This window comes from Platichthys flesus, chromosome 4 (genome assembly GCF_949316205.1).
Source record: "Platichthys flesus chromosome 4, fPlaFle2.1, whole genome shotgun sequence".
NCBI lineage: Eukaryota > Metazoa > Chordata > Actinopteri > Pleuronectiformes > Pleuronectidae > Platichthys > Platichthys flesus.
The window spans coordinates 21,832,819-21,853,987 of record NC_084948.1 but is presented as its reverse complement, the minus strand read 5'-3'; the positions used below and the strand labels follow the sequence as shown (position 1 = coordinate 21,853,987).

Sequence of the window (21,169 nt, the reverse complement as noted above, 5' to 3'; positions counted from 1 at the left end):
TTCTCCATTTTTCTCCACTGGTGCTATATAAATAAAATTGAATTATATTAAAGTATTTATAGAAAATATTTTTATATACAGCCATCGACATCAAATAGCGCTATGCAAACTATAAATACTTATAGTACCAATGTCTCAGAATTTACTTTATTTTGGGAAGTGCACATATTTACTCTCTCTTCACACAGTGATACACACACACACACACACACACACACACACACACACACACAAACACACACACAGTCACACATACACACACATTTATTCTGAGACTACATTCAAAGCCTACGCCCATTACGCGTGGCCGTACTGCACCACTGCAGCGTGAGCTTATCCCTTATAAGGACAAACAGTACACCTGCTTCTAAAAAAGAAGTTAGACACTAAAGCAGATGAATAGTGATCCAGATAATACTTGATGTGGATGTGTTCCAAAGTATAAGATGCAGCATTTAGATATACATTGACTGAAGATACAAAGATAATGATAAATCAAAGATCTTAAACTGACTAAAATTTGATTGAAGGACCTAATGTAAAGATTCTGGGGCTGCTAAATGTTTATGAGCAAGTATCACGTCATGTCATCAAAGTTACTCTAAGTCTAAAATGTCCTGTGCTGATAACAGGAAGCTTCAAATCTCCTTTACATTTCTGAGAACTCATTCACGCCTTGCTTGCATCTGATGAGGTGTGGGTGGGGGATGGTGCTGCAAGGCTCTTCCCTATCCTGGCGGCAAATGTGCAATATGCTTGCAACAACAGAAACTTCGCAAACAGACGAGAGATGGGCCGTGTCTTCTGTTGTCACGACAACACAAACCTCAGAGTCACACCAAGAGAAATAAGAGGAAGTGGGGGATGGGCTGTTAGCACAAACCGAGAAAAGCTGTCCTTGTGAGAGAAAAAAGAATAGAAATGTCACGCACACAGTCAAGCTCGCAGATGCAGGTGTTGATAACAGAGTTTGGTTTTCTGCAGGGAAACCGGGGCCTCAAGCCTTTTTCATGATGAAGATGAACACATGCACACACATGCTTTTCTGTCCTGTCCAAGAAAGCAGGGGATGGAGCTCTGCTGCAGGCGAGCATGACTGTGCATCCTGCAGATTATCTCAGCACTGATGCTGTGCTTGCATCAGACATCTATTCCTGTGCAACATGGGATTATATCCGATCTGCTTGAGCACTTAAGGTGATAGGGATAGTGTCCGGGCGCCAAAAACAAGCGCAGCATCTAATGACACCAGTGGGTATAATCCTGCAGGTAACAGTGTAGGACTGATTGAATTATGCTCCACCTATGATGATTGATGCCGGACAGGATAATCAATAGTTATGTCCTATGTTAACAGTCGCATTGCAATAAATTATCATTTGTATTATTCAACCATTTGATATAGTTGTGAGCATCTGCTGGAAACTTTGACTCTACCACCTGTGGTTCTGCACATTCTATCAACGACGATTATTTTGTTTTTCTTTCTCATTACATCATGATTGTTGCCACACAAGATGAAACTTCCTCTGGACTCCTGAGGATAGAAATAAAAAGTCTGAGGCCATTCATGACACAATGCAACTGCTGCCTGAAACCAGTGCTTAGTGCTGCCACTTAATGGATGATAGTGGTGGTGAAACTGAAGCACATCCAGGCTAGCTGTAGTCTGTAGTTGAGAAATCTTTCAGAATAAAACCAACAATTTCACAGATTGTTAAAGGTGAATATTTTAGGCTTTTTGTATTACACACACACAGACACACACACACACACAAATTTGGCAAATAACAAACCGCACATGATTAATAGTAACATTATTTATTCATGCAATGGATGTTACACTAATTACTTCAAATCTAATGCAAATAATATAATCAAATATATTCCGAATATCTATTAACAGATAATGAGATAATTTTTGGAGAAGAAGAACACAAAAAAGTATATGTCTTTTTTTTTTTTTTAACAAGCAGGAATCAAACTTTGATGCTTAACAGTAGGTCACGCACCAAAGGTTTAACCTATTGTAACCCAACAGCTTGAACAAAGCCGCAACTCAGGTCAGAGTGCAAATTTCCGTAGAACAGGAAGGAATCTTCACAGGAAAGATAACATATCAGATAAGAACAAAAGAAATACCAGCTATTAATCTGTGATTGTACTGGATCATCCTTCCTGGTGCAATCAAAAGTCAAAAGTGGTGCAAATAAAGACTTAAACTACGAGCCCTAAACTTAAAAATACACAACTCAAGTATAGAACAATTAAAGAAAATGCTTATGACATTTATTTTTATCGGAACATAACACCGCACACAGTGCATACCGTAGACTCACACATACTTAAATTACTTTTAAATACATTTCTTGTATTTGCAGTTCTTGTATGATCAGTATTCATTCATCAAGGTTCATTCACTAAGGTTCATGCTGTGGTGTGCAGGGAGAGTGCACTGGGCACCAGCGCTGCCAGGATGAGTAACACAGTGCTCACTGATGCCAAGTGGCCTCTGGAGTAATACACCTGCCTCTCATTCATGGGCTGCACTGGTCTGTAGGTTCTGACCATTGGCTTTCCGTTAGAGAACTGGAGTTGGGAGAAGGCACTGAGCTGTAACAAGGAGGGAATCACAGCACACGGGTCAAATGTGCAACGTACTGCATGTGCACGAAACAGACGTTTTAAGCTAATTAAATAATGACATAAATATAAAAATTGGAATAACCACTTCGGTGTTTCATGCCTCTGCAAAGTATGAGTTAACATCCATGTCTGTAAGTTTTTTTGTTTATTTAGAAGGATTCCCATTAGCTCTACCCTAAGACAGAGCTACTTTTAGTGGGGTCCACATTTAAGACATACATACAGATATCAAACAATTTAAAACAATCATTAAATACCAATACCAAACATTTAAAACATACGTTACATAATAAATATATGTTACATTATAGATATCAAAAGTTAATATACATAAAAATAGTGATCATATAATATTACAGATATCAAAAATAAATTTAGTGGTTATGCAATATTACCTTTGTCATGATATAAAACACTGATATGTAAATTCCATAGAAGCGAAAACTGCAAACCATGTAAGAGAATACGACTCCTTTTTGTACAGTACTTCACCATCTAGTGTCACAAGTATGCACTAGATGGTGAGGTACTGGTGAGGTATGGACTCGTATGTTATATGTGGTGACAAAAGTAAATGTTGTAATTAGCATATTAATGATTGACTAAATTACGTTATGTGAGTTGTGACAATGAACCAAAAGAATAAAGAGATAACGAGGAGAAAGCGATGTAAATGACTTTATGAGGATTGCCCAAACTGATTTCAGGGTCCAGTGTGTAAGAATTAGGTGAAAGGGATCTATTGTCAGAAATTGAATATAAACTAATCCTAGTGATGTTTTTACTTGTGTGTTTCATCTAATGAATTGTTGTTTTCTTTCCCCTAGAATGGGTCCATTATATTAAATACTTTATATTTTCATCTGCCAGAGGTTCTCTTTCACATTTGGAAGGGGAGGGTGAGTTGAGGAGTATTCCGCTGCAACATGCAATTTTACCACTAGATGTAACTAAATTCTACACACTGAACCTTTAATGTTGTATCAACTTAAGCACAGAACTTCGGTTTCCTCCTTGGGGTACCAGAGGCAGTATTTTGAATATAATTACCTGTTTCCTGCTCAGAGGAATAGTGTCTTCAAACACAGTCCAGACGACAGCTTCAGCACAGTCCGGTGTAGTGAGGGAACCCTCATAGCGGAAGTACTTGGTCATGTTTTTCTGCGGCGGAGTGAACATGTCCAGCGACACCTCCCTCAGTGTGGTGCTGTTTTCTGGTTTTTATTAAACATTGACAAGACAAACAAGTAAGCAAGATATCTAGTATCAAAAAAATTAGTACAAGGTGTCGGATTTAGTGATAGATTCATCAGGAAATGTGTTTATGAAACTTTGTTATCTCTAAAATTGCACTTTAGCCTGATGCTGTAACAATCAGGAGAACAATTAGATCGGCGTCCCCAAGATAATGAAGCACAATTACGTTATTTTTCCATGCCAGCAAACAAGACTTACGGGATTGTTGGATGTATTTCAGGGCCTTTATAATGGGGTCAAATTTCTTATTTGCAAATTCAGACTCCTGCAATGAAAGGATAGAATGTTACCTCGCTGAAATAAATAGAAAATGTAACAAATAAACAAATAAATACTGTTAATTATTTGGTTTGAAAAGCTTGATATGTCATTAATGACCTTTTATTAGTGAACTGCAAACTGAAGCAGTGCTAAGTCCCTTGAAATATATTTTTTGCGGGTAAATTGATGCTTTGTGTGCGCTGATGACAAGGAAACAATGACGTATATTTAGGACTTACGTCCTATCTCATCCTATCTGGGTCAGGTATTAAACAATCACTTTTTCAAAGTTTTATCGAAGTTTATTGCCTGTTAAACTTCGATAAAAGTTTAAGCCCATTATAAAGTTACTGGTTAACTCATTAGTGCAAATTCCAGTTAATTTTATGTTTTACAGTCATTCTTTAGTGTAAATGTTTTTGGTGTTCCTCAAGGCTCGATTCTTGGACCCTTTAGTTAATAAAATATTGAAAAAATGTTTGTCATTGATGTTGACTTCAATTCAGAAAATCTCCTTATTAGTATTTAATATATCTTTGAATTTGAACCACCATGTGCCACCAGTACCACCAGTGCCAGCAGTTATATTGATCCTTAATGTCATGAGCGTAAAGTCCTGCTCCTCTATCTAATTGAAAATAACCCGGTTAAGTTCTTGAAACATGAAACCTGAAACATGCTTTCATTGACACTTTGAACAATTACTGAGCCCGAAGAAATCCAGAGCAACATTTTTATGCAGTATTTTGCCAAACAGTATATTTAACATAGACTTCTTTTGTTGCAAGATAATAGAACAAACAAAAAAATTACCTGAAAGAAGAATCCAAGTACAGCCACACCTGTGCGGTCTGTGACGGCCTCGGATAAGGAGTCATATTTGTCTTTGATGTGAACAATATGCATCTTTGGGTGACATATTAAGTTAATGTAACATTTGTATAGGTATAATTCTTCCTACATTTATCACATGCAGTGATTGTTATAACACATCTCATACCTCTATTGGGAATTGTTCTCCATCGATTAAGTGTTCAGAACCCGGCCCTCCATCTTTGCCCCAATGCAGGTGAAGTTGAATGGTCTTGTACGTGGCAGGCAGATTTCCTCCCTGGATCCTCATTTTACTGGACAAATCCAGTTTAACTAGAAAACATCAGTCAAAAAGATCAAAATGGTTCATGGAGAACCCATCCAGTCTGTGCGTCATTTGAGTTGACTGGCACATCATTCTGGTATATTTTTGACTCATTGTGACCATTGATTCCCTTGGTGGTTCTATTTTAGAATCTATTTTTCGTAATCTAGCACCTGTTTGTGGTATTTTGTGTAATTTTTTGCTTAATGGTGTTTTTTTTTGCTCTCAATTTCTTAGTAGAGTTAGCATCGCTTTCCAAACTGATTTAAATCATCCAGAAGTGACTAAATGTTTTTTAAACACCAATCTTTTTTTTTCAATTAAACCTTCATTGATCACAAAGACCTACCACTGTGACCAGTGTTCATGATTCGGCTATGAAAAGTCTCTTGATAGCCGGTGAGTTGAAGAGGAGTGAGGCGTTCATCTTGAAGAGCTCTCCTCGTAACGATGTTAACAGGAGACTGAGATCTCCTGCTGCAATGCTCAGACACGAGTCCCCATGTGTCTGGACCTGTGAAGGCAGGAGGATGGAAGAACTCAGATGCTGCACACACTGCTTTCTGCTTTTTTTTTTAACTGCACATTGTTGGTGTTTAGTCTTAAACTTTACCTGCACAGGTGGTATTGCATGTGACTTGTGACTGGTAGCACCAATCTAGAACAAAAACAGATTATGAAAAAAAATAATTTGCATTTCTTTTCTTAATATTTATTAAAAGCACAAAAACTTTTGGTTGAATAATATTTGATTACACACTGCTCATTTACCAACAAACTATCACAAATACACAACAATGCATTTACTACACTTTTTCATAGAATTTGTAATTATTTTTTTTTAAGCCACAAACATACCTGCGCCTGAGACAATCCTCAGGAAAGATGCAAGAAAAAATAAAACAGCTACGAGCAGCATTGCAAATGTCCTGCATGTGTCCATGATCGTTTCAAGGGACGATGGCAGAAACCAGCCGGTTATAAGACAGGTAGATCCACCTCTTTTACTACCTGTGAGTTCTGTGACCACTCACACGTAGCAAACGCTGGGATAAGAAGACTGATATCCTCCAGATATGGGTTAGGGTTAGGGATATTTAAGTATGTACTTTAAATTTAATGTAAAGCTGTTGTCATTATGATGATGATGATGATGATGATGATGATGATGATGATGATGATGATGATGATGATGATGATGATGATGATGATGATTATTATTATTATTATTATTATTATTATTATTATTATTATACACTTGCATATCGTTGATCCAAGAACTCTATTAATAGCATCTGGAACAGTCCACATTATTTATATTTTCACTTCATGTAGAATTTGGAAGCATTGGTTGTTGTGTATGCTGTTACATGTTTCCCTCCCTATTCACGGGTATGCTTTTTAATCTTCTGTACATGTTCCAGTGCTTTCTCTGGTGACTCACCTTTTACCCTGTCACTGTTGAAATAGCATGGGTAACCTATTATGCGACACCCTTCTTGCATCTCCCCTCTCAGACTGGAGACATTCGGGTGCGCCCTGTACATGTCGGTCATGTGATGGCTGATTGCTGATTGTACTCACACATTCTTCATCTGACCTTTTTATGACTTTTGTGAAACTGATGATCTGATTGTGGAATAGATGGTTTTTAAGTGAAAGGACATGGGTTCATGGTTCAGAGTAACATATTTGTTGCACTTCAGCTTCAGATTGTATAAGACGTTGAATAAGTTGTCGAATCAAATTGTATTTTAACTGTGATACAATTAACCTTACGTATGATTGAACAAACGCCAATTTATTTTATCATGGAAAGTAATGAAATTAAGAGAAAGTTAGTCAAATTGAAAATTCTGTTTACTATGCTTATATATCACTGGATCATTATTATTCATGTCTGAATGTGTGATTAACATTTTACTAATTGGTTCAATTGGAGCTGCACTAATAGTTTAATTACTACTACATATCAATCTATTTGATTGATTGAAGTATAATCTCCACTGTGTGAGTTTCATTAAGACTTTCTCCACTAGAGGTCCCAACAAGCACAATTTTGAACACCTCCGGTTTATTTGTCTACTTCCTTCAATAATATTTAGCTAAATGTACTTTGAGTATTCAAAAGAGATGTATATTCTGCAGTAGAGTGATCCAGCTGAAGTTTTACTTTGAAATTATAAGATCATCAGCACTAACAAGGTAACATTTTCAGTTGTGACTTGTCAAGAGGGTTTGAACCAACTCACTTGGTCTAGTGGTTAATCCTCAGTGGGACAGACACAAACGGACACGAGTGAAAACATATCCTCGGTGAAAATGTCGGTCACAGAAAAAAACGCCTTTTTTGTACTTTCAAATTAAAAGGACCCAAGTATTTGTTTCCACCACTGCATGATAACGAGTTAAAAACATTGTTGATTCGTAAACTTTAATTTGTCTTCATATTTGATCACGATCTCGCATATTTATTCAGAAATGCAATGGTTGTGACAGAAAGGGACAAATGTGTTGACAGTTTGAAGCAGCACAAAGACATTGATTCTGTATATGTTACTGTAATGGTCATATGTTCAACCCAACTCAAACTCACAAGCTTCTGTTTTAGTGAATAAGAAAAAGAAGGTTCTGAAGACAGAGACCAACTTTCATCTGTTTCTGTGCTCCTGCTGCAGAGAGCTGCCTGTTTAGCTTCCCGTCCAACGGAAGCCAACGGACACCGGTGCCTGCCAACCACCCCCACCATCTTTCTGATGTTAATGACCATCTGTCTGTGTAGAGACTGCACATTTGTAGAAATACACAAATGTTGCACAGTGCACTTACTACTTACGTACTCCACTTGTTAAGAGTCAGCCCTGGGGCCAGGACGTTGTTCCTCGCACCCAAACAGAAAATGTGTGTCCGAAAAATGTGGGTTGTCTTTTCTAGGATTGGCTGCTAAAAATTGTTGTAAGGGGCGTGGACAGAGCAGTGGCCATTAGTGGCATGATGTTCCCCAGGTTAAGAAGATGAAAGGAGGGTGGATGACTAAACAGGCTCAGGTAAAACAACCAAAACCTGAACCAGTCACGCCATTGAAAATCTGGCAAAGGGTTGATTTAAATATTCATTCCGTTGTTGAGTTAATTGTCTGTGAAGCACTGTGTTGGCCTGTTTGTGCATCATATTTGAGTTACTGTTGCTGCTGAAGGATTGTCTGAATTTGATGAGCTGCCTTTCTCCTCATTTCAGAAACAACAGAAGAACGTGAACTTCCTCATCCGTCAATGACACACAAGCCAATTTAACCTCTGTAGGTCTGTTTCTCTCAATCAATAAATTCTCCACTTTGTTGGTGACTATAATAGGTTATTGGATTCTCTGCCGCTGAGTGTATGTTCTCTCATTACTGTGTCCTTCTCTATACCACAGATTGCGTTGTCCTTTGTGTGTGAGCCCACCCTCATATGTTGAGAGCCATCGCTGCAATAACGAGACAATACAGTGTGAAGGTTGTATCAGCTGCGCCTATCAGCGGTAGTAATAATCCATAGTAGGATGTAACTAAGTACATTAAGATAGATAGATAGATAGATAGATAGATAGATAGATAGATAGATAGATAGATAGATAGATAGATAGATAGATAGATAGATAGATAGATAGATAGATAGATAGATAGATAGATAGATAGATAGATAGATAGATAGATAGATAGATAGATAGACAGATAGATAGATACCTGTGTTGGTGTCAGAACTTTCTTTTTTATACGTGTTTACTATTGTGCTACTAACATTATGCCTGACCAAAGTCGTGTTCCACAGAAAGTTGACCTGAGGACTGACGGCCTCTGCTGGAATGCCATCTTGACTCTGGTGTCGTGATCAGGTGAACCTTGAGACTCTAATCTCATGAGGATAATGGGCATCATGACATGACTTAAGGTGAACTAGACTGTTTCTGTTCATCTGTGCAGAAGATCTCTCTTCATCCTGTGGGTAATAATGTTCTTTATATTTTGACTTCGATTCAGAGTCATTGGAGTTTTGAAACATACACTTTCAGTCCATTGGATGATGTTTCATGTAAACTTACCACAAGGCCAAAACCTTCTCAGAGGTCATACGCTTACACAAGCATTTAAATGTTCTGCCACTTTTCCCGTCTCTTTGTGAGAATCGGCTTTACCACACATCTAATTGTGTTAGTCACTTTGCCATTTCAGCTTACGATTGTGTCTGAATGCTAAGCCCCTTTGAATGCTTGGATGTCCTCCAAAAAAATCTGCAAAGTTGAGCTGCAGCATTAAAGTCTGCATTGTTTCATCGCGCCCACTGTTTGCAACATTAAGGAACGGGAATATTCCCAGAAATGATTCTTCTTTCCTCAAAAATGCCAACATGTATTTTCTGTGAGTCTAATTTGGAAAATGTTGGCCTTTGAAACACGTCCAGATAAATTCTTCTAGTAAGAGGGTGAGAATCAGCTGACCTGGAGGATTTCAGCCAGCGCACTGGGTGTTACAACCCTCATTGGTTGGAGGTGAAAGTGTATAAGTGAGCTCCTAATCTGTGTGGAGAATGTGGCCCTGTCTCAAACCACACAGGCAGGTGGCAGCTATAAGATCCTCAGTGCCCCGGAGCTAAAGAGCACAGTAAACACACAAACGTTTTCTTGGCATGGTTTCTGGTTTCACAGTACGAAAAGAAAGGTTCACAAAAAAAATTCTGGTTAAGCAGATTATGGGTTGAGCCTCGAGGTTTTCTTCCAATATTGATTAAATATTCCAGCTGAGATAACAGGGGATGTGGACATAAAAAGATTTTAGCCCGAGTAAAGTGTCACACATCTCTACTGCTTTGCAGACATCAGTTAGTTACAGATAATTTGAAGGAAATAATCAAATGTTTTTGAAATGTTTTGCTTTCTTGTCTGGGGTTGGGTCTCTTCATCTACAGTCTATAGGTTGGATTGGTAGGCCACTGTCATTCATGTCTGTGTTCTAAATCAAGTGCTAGCAGTAAGCTAACCAACTGATAGAAGTAAGATAACCAAATAAGCTTACCAATTGTTAGCAGTAAACTAAACTACACTAACTGATCAGTTAGCATATATCTAGTTTGTTAATTCATACAAAACCAAATATGTAAATCAACAATATGTTTGAGCATGTGGTTTGTGTGGCAGCTAGCTGACAGGAATGAAAGTAGCATTGACCCTCAAACTCTTGACAAGGGAAAAAAAGAGGCATCATCCTCAAATGTAAAACTACTGATGAACTTTTTTTTTTTACTTTATTCATTTTTTCACTCGACATAGCTACATGGAAGCACTGTGAAATACATTCATGGTCATTCAGAAAAATTTTCTACACACATCCATATGAAGTATATAACAGAAGATGATCCATATTATACAATCAAAATGATTTTCTTCCATAACTGTGATTTTAATGCCGAACAAAGAAGATTATATATTTTGAATATGTATCATTAATCTCATTATGAAGCAGATTTATCTGATTGACAGAAGCTAGCAGAGCCAGTGTGGCCTTTTTGCAGCGAATCCCGCTGTTCTCATTGTTGTCTGGTAGATAGCGCTGCTGCTTTCCTCCTCTTCTTCCTGGTGAATTGTGCTCGTACTTTCTCAATCGTTATCTGAATCGGGCTCATGGCGGGAGGAGGTGAGGTGGTCACGCGGGGCCTATCGGACGTCTGTGGCCCGGGCTCGTCAGCAGTGGGGATTTTGGACGGCGTGGTTGTAAATGTCATTGGCATGTGTTCAGTTTGTTCCAGGACAGAAAGTCCATTGCTGAGAGTAGTGGGCATGGCTTTTTGTCTCGACTTCCTGTGCCGCCTGATTGTTTGCCTGTGTCGTTTTGCACTGACCGCAGGGGGCGCTGTTGTGAAAAGCCTCCATACACTCTGAGTTGGAAGACTTTCTGTGGATCGAATCGCAAGAGTGTTGCTACCCAGGGCTGGAGTCGTGGGAATAGGGGGAAAATTGTCAGAGATGTTGTGATAAAATGGTTTTTCACTTGGAAAGGGCAAAGCCGTCTTCCTCCTTCTCAGTCCTCTCTTCTTTGACCTTTGCCTCTTCAAAACACTAAAGGACGAGTTCGGAGCTGTAATGTGGTCGGATGTTCTCGCCCCATAAATGTCCAGCCGGTGAGAAACCTGCGGATCTGCAGTGGACACCGGTCTTACGGTGGGAACCCTGTTGAGAGGGATCACATTCAGATTGTCCACGGAGGAATTTTCATGGGCAACAGCCACAATGGGGGAAGCTGTGCTGACTTTCCTCCTTTTTTTCCTCCCCTCTCTGTCTCCCCTCTCCTTTGACCTGTTCCTTTTGACTTTGGCGATTCCAGTGGGGGTACCAGCACTGCTGAAGACAGGTCGCTTTTCAGGGTCGCTCTGAAGGCTTTGTTGCTGGGGTTGTGCCATCGGGCTTATGGTAATGAAGGTGGGGACAGAAATGTCACTTGACTTGTCTGTTGTGCTCCTTACAACCTCCTCAGGAGAAGGAGGAGGAACTTTCTTGCTCTTCTTTCTCCCCCCCTTTCTTATCCCTCTGGTTCTTGCTTTACGTGGAAGAATGGTTGTGTTTGTTGAAAGAGTCCCTTCCTCTGCTGGCTTCTTCTGGACTATGATCGATGGCATGGTGGAAGCCGTCTCCTTATCCATAGCTGGTTCATCTTTCATGACTTCGTTGGAGGGCTTCTCTTTTCCTTTGAGCTCATATTCATTGTCACCGGCTCTGTTTGTACTTGACTGGTCATGTTTGTGTGACTCACTGATGAAGTTACTCAGGGCGATGACTTCCCCTGGTGTGCTGCCAGAAGGCGAAACCACAGCTCTGTCATCTGTTTGGACACCTGCCTCTGCTTTCTGCTTTCTTTTATTCCCCTTTCCTTTAAGCTTTTTAGGGGTTTTCTTCTTCTTCCCTTTGTTCTTCCTCTTCTTCTTCTTCTTCTCTGAACTCTGAGTCTCTTTGTCAGAGTCGCTGGTGGAGCTTTGCGAGGTGGATACAGTGGCGAGGACCTTGATGAAATCCTCGGCGGCGGTGACGACGTTTGTGAGTGAGGGATGTTCAGGGCCTGGCATGGTTGACTGAGATGGACTCTCCGGTTTCTCCTCCTCCTCAGTTTTCCCGGATTCTTTATTCTTTGGAGGAGCCACTGTCAGCTCATCGATGACATCAATACCACCAAAGTCGTATGGGATCGCCTCTTTCAGCAGAGCAATGGGGAGCTTCTCATATCGTTTACAGCTATGAAAAAAAAGAGGGATCAAAGGTGTGTGTGTGTGTGGGGGGGGGGGGGCGTTAGAGTGCAGATATCAGGGGGTAATACTGCTCAGTATGCTGCAAAGCTACTTAAGAGTTTAACTCCATACTTACAGGCCATACCAGTGCCGCTCTGCACATTGCTCCTCATAGGTTAACTCAAAGCAAGGCGCGTTGAGAACGTTGAAGAACGCCTGACCAACAACCCTGGAAGATGTGTCGTTGACTTTCCTCAGACAACTTTTCAACCTTCGGAGAAATGGATACAACAAAAAGTCAATAGCAAAGATACAAACATTTAAACGAGGTGTTAAGATATAGACACGTATCCTGAATTGTCATGCATCTGCAAGTTAAGCTCATTAATTCTGAAATTTAGATTTTACTAAAACCTTATTTTTCGCCGTCCATATACGATATCGACAATATTGCTACAACCAAAAGGGGCAGAAATACCAGTTGGTTGTCATAGCAACAAATTTAATTCACTGAGTTCACTGAATTCACTTTATTTTAACATCATCAATAATCTATTAATTCTGATTTCATTTTGTGCAAATCTGCTTTTAAACTCCCACTGCGCACAACGTGTCGATATTTGGACAGAACAGGTTTGTCAATATGACTAAACGCAGGTGACTCAACACATTCCAGCCTCTGTTTTTTTTTATATATAATCCTTTTATCTGTGAGTTTGGTTAACAAATCTTAAACAATCTGGGTCTGACAGAAGAATAAAATATTTTTTTACTCACGCATTATCACAGTCACAATCGGAGATAGAGTGCAACTTGAAATTGGTGTGGCCATATTTTGAGGAGAAGGCGTGGATGACTTGAGGACAGTGGTCGTGAGTTCTGCAGCAGCTGTCGGTCTCTGCAAAGTCTCCTGCAAAGAGGAGGTCACTGATAGTAAACCGTGCAGAAACATTCTTAATGCACACAGAATGTAATTTGCTTAAACATGTAGAAGTTGTATAACCTACCCAGCTGCTCATAGTTATCAGCCATGTTACCGGCTCCGCACCACAGGGTCCCGGGATAGGTGAAGCCCCTCTTGGATCTTTTTAATACCTTGTTCTGTAGCGAAGAGTCATCGCTGTCCTCCCTCTTGACGCTGCGCCCGGGCCTCTCTCTGAACTCGTGGCAAACTAGTTTGGCTTCATCCATGCGCGTGAAACGCGTCTCCAGCTGGCGCCCGGCTCTCTGTTCCTTCAGCCCCAGCCTGCACTCGTGCATGAAGGATTTCACCTGCATCTGGTTCACTATGACGGTGCAGTTCACGAGCTTGCCGGCGGGACTTACGACGGAGCGCACCACCTCGGCGCCGTCTGACACCTGGTAGAGGAGATTCTCCCCAACGCTGGACATCTTTGCGCAAAAGGTGCCATTGAGCATGGAGAACATTTCTTTGCTCTCCTTCTCCGCGTCCAGGAATTCTCCCTTGACGAAGTTTCTGTCCAGATAAGACAGAAAGACAAAGAAGACCGACCACATGATGCGGCGTGTGGCACTTTCAGCACCACGCGTAACGGAGACAGCTCCTAGCGGTTTCCAGGCGATCCCGTGCAGCCCTCCCACTTTTAAGGCGAAACTCGAGTGGTGCGATTATTAATACGGTAAATGACATCACTGGGAGGAGTCAGCTGAATTAACCTCTTTAGATTTCCACCGTGGTTGAGAATCTTCATCTGTTACACTGAGGGCCAATGCGCACTGAGCGCGCGCATTATCCATCAGATCACCCCACTGAGTGAACCTTTGCAGGAGTATGGAGAGGGTTAATTAGTGGGTGTGTGGCTCGTGAACCTCCTGCAACTTCCACTGCACATATGACCGCTAGTTACCTCCCAACCCCCCAGCCTCAACCCCCTGGAAAGGGGAGATTTACTTTGGGAACGCGCACGGAGGAGGTTCCAGCTTGCCCTGCTCCCCATGGTAACAGGCATGGGGTGATTGTGCCAACCCAGGAGATTGGACATCTTTCAGATGCCACAAAACAGGCGCTGAATTGGCGATGACCTAAATCACAATGCGCGCCAGGGACTGAACTCTTTCATTGTGGAATGTGGAGAAAGGTTTGGTGCTGCACGCAAACCCCCCGGACTGACAGAGACCTCAACAGCCCACGAGCCTGAGGCTGATACTGAAGTGATGGTGATTAAGAAACTCAGCATTATAATTATGACTGTGCCCTTATTACTCAAAGTAGTCCAACATTAGCCCAAGTTGCTTCTATAGGTGCATGTTGATATATTATGCAAACCCCTAAATCAGTTTTAAATGTGTGTCAGGCCAATTATGTATATTTGGATGGATTTTGTAACTCTTCCCTCATATCATCAAACAGTTCCCTGTCAAAATGCTCCAATTTTTTTTTTCTCCTCTATCATGAAAATAGTACTGAATGTTGCATGTGAACAAAGGTTTCAGAGCAGTTTAATTGTTTCTGTTTTGATTGAACATGTGTCAGGGTCGAGGTAGTAAAAACTAAATTGTATTTTAACTAACTAAACTGTTTAAACTGCCATGAAAAATACATTTTACACACAGTTTTCCTCTAACAAATGAACACCGACTGATTGGTCAGAGGTTCATTGACCCAAAACATCTGAAGGACCAGAGAGTGGCATCAAATAGTGAAAGACCTACACCATCTCCAGACTTGTACCCCAATGACATTATTGATCTGGATGGAAGGTTGAACGTTAAGAACCCTGCAAGTGTAACACATTCGTTTGAACCAAATTTCATTTTCACCGAACAAATGTGTGTTCGGCTGCTCAGTGAGTAAGAAATGTAGATGGAGTTTAGTTAAAAAGACAATTCCAGGGTCATCAATCTGCAACTGTACCTTTATTCTGAAGGACAATAAAAACTGGAAAGGTTTTGAGAGCACCAAGTGGGATTCTTTGCTGAATTAGGTTTCACTTTTGACGTCAACATTGGAAGACCTTGAAGATCTGAAAACCTGATGTATCTTTCATGTGCTAATTGGTGTTTGGATATGTGGATCAGGATGTGGTACACATTGTGGTGTCTAGCAAGCTGCCTGCACAGCGGGCTTAGACACAACAATTCAAGAAAAAGAAAAAACAGTTATTCAGTGATTTCTTTCATCCACTCAGTCAAGAAACGGGTTTTGTGGATTGCATTATTGTCCATCTGTAACCGATCAAAAACTTTGTGGGTTTACAAATGTCAAATTCTCACAGTTGAGTGTAGAAAAGGACGAAGAACTCTGTGAACAAGGGACTGTTCCCCAGAGAAAAGAAAATCTTTCTAATCAGCCCAGTGTTATGTCACATGGCTGGTCTTAGTCAGAGCTCTAGAGGCGGAGATCCAGCCTACTCAAGCCCCTGAAATCGGATTGTAGGAAGGCGGAGAGAAATGATGTAAAATCACCAGAGGCAACATCCGACCAGATCTTGAAAGAGGGGGAGGAGGATGGGGGGGACTAGTTTCTCATAAATTAAAGTGGAGGAGGGATTGAGTGCGAGAAGACGTGAGTAATCCTGCTGTTCATCAGGAGATATCTGGAGTCAACTGACATCACCCAGTGAAGCAGAAAGCGGACACTTGTATCTGTGTACTTTAGGATTCCTGCTGGGTTACATTTTTCTCATCCACAGACAGGCCGGCAGCTTCAGAACAGCGCCCCCTGGATGAGCTGAGGTGTCAGGGCCCCTTTGTGAGACCAGATGTGTTTGCAAAGTGTCCAACAAAATGACTCTTGTAAGGTAGTGAATGCAGTGACTTCATAAAAAACAAGAGCTGTTGATCTGTATGAAATGTGCTACAAGTATCGGTAACAATGTAAAAATATATATATATAAGCAGCAAACAACAATGGTTTATTACATATAAAGTTCTAATTAACACTTTAAAGGTCTCCTGTGTGAATTTATGAACACTTAATAAATGATGAAACAGTAAAGTACACAGTCGTAATACAAAATGTGTCTTCATTTCCCATCTGCCTCCAACAGAGATGTGTCATCGGGCCCTTTTGACCTCCACTGTACATGAGACTATGTTAATTTCCACCAGGAACCCGGTAACACAGCAGTGATGATTTGTAGTTCAATCAATCAGTCATCTTACAGAAAATGTATCTGCAAACATTTAGTTAAGTAAATGATAATGTAAGTAATTTTAAGAATTACGAATCAATTGTTGTTAAGCCAGATATCAGTATTGACAATGAAACTACTTTCTTTTTCAGTTTTACTCTACAGTAATACTTCCCTAATACATTTTAGTGTGAAGTAAAAGTGAAGTTTTACATATACTGGGTATATAGATGCTAAATGCAGTAGTTAAAGTAAAGTATTCTCCAAGTTTTTGACAACATGGCAAACCAAAGTAATTTACGTGAAACATAAAAGGCATCGTCAAAAATTTTACAAATAAACTTAAAGTCAAAACACATGCATATTGGTCAAGCTATTTATGAATATAGTATAGCTAAAACGTTTATAGAAGTATAATATTCTTCGGTTTTCTGAAACTTTTTCTGAAAGAATTTAAGAGAAACGGTTTCTTTTGTAAAAGTTTCAGAAGACTATTCTCCTGATGTTGTTCCAGGTCTGCGGTTGTGTAAATATCCATCTGTTTGTTTGCTATAAGGTGATAACACTCTTATTTCTATGTTTAGTTTACAGCCCGTTTACACTGCCACCAGGTGGCTAAACACATGTATTGTAGCAGGTCTAAGCATTTCTTTATCAGATACTTCAAAACCTCTTAATTCATCACTATTAACCCAAACAGCAGAATCCGTCAAATATCATGTATACATCTTGTTAGGTTTATTATCCTGTAAATTCCTGAGCAGATGCAAACTTGTTAAATAACTGTACAGTAAGTTCACTGGGTTCAGGTTACGCATAAATCAGAAGTGTGAGAAAGTTACTGTTGGCAGAAATGTGGACACGCATTCTTGAGCTCAGTTTGAACTCTGTTACACAAAAAAGGGTCTGAAATTTCAGACATGAGTTTATTTTCTAACAGTGATAATCTGTTCAATCTCAGCACCGGGGCTTGAACGCTCTCATCATGGATTCCGTGTCTCCTGCGGTGAGCCCTGTCGCAACCTGAGCCTGTTTACACGCTGGTCCTCTGAAGGCAAACACCTCAGGACTGCAGGCGTGGATGAGAGAAAATATGAACATGTTCACATGATCAGAGGAGGAATTTTCTGTATGTACGTATCTCATTGAAGGGAAAATCACAAATATGTACGTAAAAATAATAGGATTAAATAAAATAGTAAATGAAAGCAAGTGAAAAACAGGAAGAAAAGCATCAGTCAAGAATCAAGCAGTTTATTATGTTCAGTTAACTGATGAGATCAAAACGTATTGAGATGAATATGTCTCACTTCATTTAGTCTAGTGTCGATTCTCAATTGCTCTCAATGGACTACAGTGTTGGGTTTGTTTTTAGTGCCCAGTCCTCACAGATGCAACTCATAGAAACCAGGCATCAACAACAGATATAAAAGTCAAATGGATGTCACAACGTCTTGCAGCTGAGGCCTCAGAGGAGAAATACACACGTCTCTGTAGTAAAGGTCAGAAACATGCCATGTTTAAACAAGTCACTGAAAAGATCCATATATGAGCAGAAACTGTGTGAAAGAGCACAAGTTTTAAGCACAAGTAATGTTAAACATCTGGTGAAATCACAATGGCATTGATCTCATTTGATTTACAGAAGTAACATTTGTGAAAGAATCTATAGTTGAAAACTGTTCCTCTTTTATCTGCATGCCAAGAATCACCTTCTCTAAAGTCACTGGTTTCATTTCAATATAAAACGCATCATTTCAACACTCCATCATATGGTTACAGCTGCACTCTGACCTGTATTATACAACAATGAGGTCCATCTGACATGTAAACACTGAAACTCCAGGAAGTTTTAAGTCTCTGCAAGTTGATTATTTTCCTACTGTTGGGATTAAAGGAACTTAGCCACTCTGGGTGCTTTGGACAAAGGTCAACAGTGATGGAAAGTGCGGAAGGAATTTAAGTGAATGAGCTAAAACCCTTACGCTGACGTCTTTTGTTTATTCTGTGTAATTCAGTTGTGTCACAGGTTTTTCGGGTAGAGGTGTTTGTGTGAGATTCCAGTTTCAAATCTGCAGGAGCTCTTTTCTTTAGATTAATGTATGTCTGAGAAGTGTTGTTTACATTGAAAGGTATTTTTGTCATATATACATACATCTATTTCATTGTAAATGTATCTTTACTGCACAAATAAATAACCAATAAATATAACAATCTTTCCCTGAGCTACCACCCACAGTTTATCAATAAAATCATAAAACTTTTCTTTGCATGAAATCTATCATGGACAGAGACCTTTGTTGACACGGTTCAGCAGATCAATGCCCCAGCACTGACCACACAGAGAGTGGGTAACTCGGCTCAGTGTTATTAACAGCCCTCTTCCCACCCACCATTCACCCACACTGGAACCTGATGTCAGTGTCACTCTCTCCGACTCCCGGTCCGGTTCTTTCAGCCTGAAACAGCACAGACAAGTGTGGTGTTGACAAAATGGACGTGTTGGCCGCTCCTGCAGACAGGCGTAAAGGATGGTACCTTTCTCTGATGGCACCCAACACAAAAGGACCAATGTTTGCCTGGTTGGATCCGTCCAGAATCTACTGCAACTCCCTGGTAAGATGGGAAACTTGAAGATTTCTAGTGTCTCGGCTCAGGCTGTTGATACTGTTGCTTCAGTCTTCACTCCCACATGGACCCAGTTTGTGTAAAGCTCATAAATACACATGCAGTGGCTGTGTCTCTCATGCATACTTTGCATTTTGTGCATTTGCTGTGTTCGCTATCGATGCAGGCTCTTGCAGACTGTGTCTCAGACCTTCTCAGCCCATTCCACAGGGACACCATTGACCTGGTTGCTGGGATAGATGCAATGGGATTCATTCTCGGTGAGAAAACAACGACAGCAAATCATTTTAAGAAGATATGTGTAAATGGTAGTTTACGAGCATGTCACATCGGTCACACTAACTTTATTTTAGGAGGCAGCTCAGGAAACCTAACCCTCAGTCCTGGACTTCAGCCGGTGGGGGTTGGGGGACAGTGTGTCTGGGGTGGTGGGTGTTTAAAGAGACAGACAGGGCCAGTCACAAACCTTAACTGTCCTCAGGAACACTGATGTGTTTTTCAGGAGCGTCCGTCGCCACCACTCTTGGGAAAGGTTTCCTGACCATTCGTAAAGCAGGACACCTGTGTGTAGCAACCCAGAACCAAACCTACTCCGACTACACAGGCAAAGAAAAGAATATGGAAATAAGACTGGACGTCATAAAACCTGGTGAATCTCCATTTATTTTTTATTCTGTAACCATGTCTCAATTTGCCTTCAACAAACTGGACTATGGCAGTCTTGGCTTTTACGTGGCTTTGTTCACGTGGCAAAATACAAATAATGAAGATGATTTGGACATTTTTATTTTTTCTGTTTTAAAAACCCAAAGTCTACTAGTTGTTCTTTATCCTTTCATCAATTATTCTCTCGGTTATTTCTCTTTTAGTTGGTTGATTTTTTTCTATGAAATGTCAGAAAAATACAGAAAAATGTCTGTGACAACTTCCTGCAGCCAAAACGATGATTTCAAACAGGTTTTAAATTCAACCCTGAACACTTTATAACTGACAGGTTTAATCCACTGATTCCCTCTCACATAGCACCTCCTGGTGGTGGTGGAAGAAAATTACACATCAGTGCATAACGGAACACATAACTGCATGGAGAGTAATTAAACCTACCACCTTAATTCTCAGAACATATTAAGTTATTAGTATTAATAATTTAGTAATGCAATAGAAAAACAATATATCAGAAGGCACTCTACTGCAGAACAATCAATTTTACATTTTAAACCATGTACCTTGAATAACTCAAGCGAAATTTCAAATGCTAGACTGTTGTATTGGTTCTCAATGTTAATACTTACTATATCAACTTGCTTTGTATTCTACACTATAGCTTTTTGGGTATTTTTTCCTCACCCTAGTGGAGGGTGAAGGACAGAGGAGGTCACACCTTGTAAAGATTGTTAAGCTATTGTTAATAAAATGTGAGTTGATAACTGTACTCCTCCAATATATATAACTAGAACTAGTAGTTGTTCTGTCTGTCTTGCAGGAATGAGGGTGTTGTTAGTGGACCAATGGATCGAGACCGGCGGTACAATGAAGGCTGCCATTCAGCTGGTGGAGAGGCTGGGAGCCACTGTCGTAGGTCAGTCAACAAGTCGTTGTTATTTGATCATGTATAATGAATCTTTAATGAATCAACACTGAGCTGTGACCGTCTCGCTCTGTTTCCTGCAGGTGTAGCAGCTGTGGCGATAGAAAACACGGAAGGGGGGAAGTGGATTAAAGAGAATTACAACTTCTCTCACTGCGTCCCCGAAGTGCTGCAGAGCCAAGTGGATCGGAAACATCTTGAATCTTTCCGAAGCTTCAACAGCTCAAATAGGAAATATAACTTCACATAAGACAGATACATTTATATATATATGAAAGAGGAAATAGTTTTGCATTTAGATGTT

At 40.2% G+C, this 21,169-nt stretch overlaps 3 protein-coding genes across 3 annotated transcripts; 1 reads left to right on the top strand and 2 right to left on the bottom strand.

The window, feature by feature from the left end:
* Window positions 1-2,333: 2,333 nt before the first annotated feature.
* ca4b (carbonic anhydrase IV b) lies at window positions 2,334-6,221 on the bottom strand. Its single transcript, XM_062386551.1, has 8 exons — window positions 6,161-6,221; window positions 5,916-5,960; window positions 5,652-5,816; window positions 5,165-5,310; window positions 4,978-5,070; window positions 4,102-4,168; window positions 3,697-3,860; window positions 2,334-2,613 (listed from the first exon to the last, which is right to left on the bottom strand). The coding sequence occupies exons 1-8, from the start codon at window positions 6,219-6,221 to the stop codon at window positions 2,428-2,430; spliced, it is 927 nt and encodes a 308-aa protein (XP_062242535.1). The 3' UTR covers window positions 2,334-2,427.
* Window positions 6,222-10,546: 4,325 nt separating this feature from the next.
* proca1 (protein interacting with cyclin A1) lies at window positions 10,547-14,159 on the bottom strand. The gene is made up of 4 exons (XM_062385292.1): window positions 13,563-14,159; window positions 13,333-13,465; window positions 12,692-12,826; window positions 10,547-12,562 (listed from the first exon to the last, which is right to left on the bottom strand). The coding sequence occupies exons 1-4, from the start codon at window positions 14,071-14,073 to the stop codon at window positions 10,867-10,869; spliced, it is 2,475 nt and encodes an 824-aa protein (XP_062241276.1). The 5' UTR covers window positions 14,074-14,159; the 3' UTR covers window positions 10,547-10,866.
* Window positions 14,160-19,048: 4,889 nt separating this feature from the next.
* Window positions 19,049-21,169, top strand: zgc:174895 (uncharacterized protein LOC100126024 homolog). The gene is made up of 5 exons (XM_062386441.1): window positions 19,049-19,265; window positions 19,444-19,537; window positions 19,780-19,926; window positions 20,761-20,856; window positions 20,949-21,169. The coding sequence occupies exons 1-5, from the start codon at window positions 19,143-19,145 to the stop codon at window positions 21,113-21,115; spliced, it is 627 nt and encodes a 208-aa protein (XP_062242425.1). The 5' UTR covers window positions 19,049-19,142; the 3' UTR covers window positions 21,116-21,169.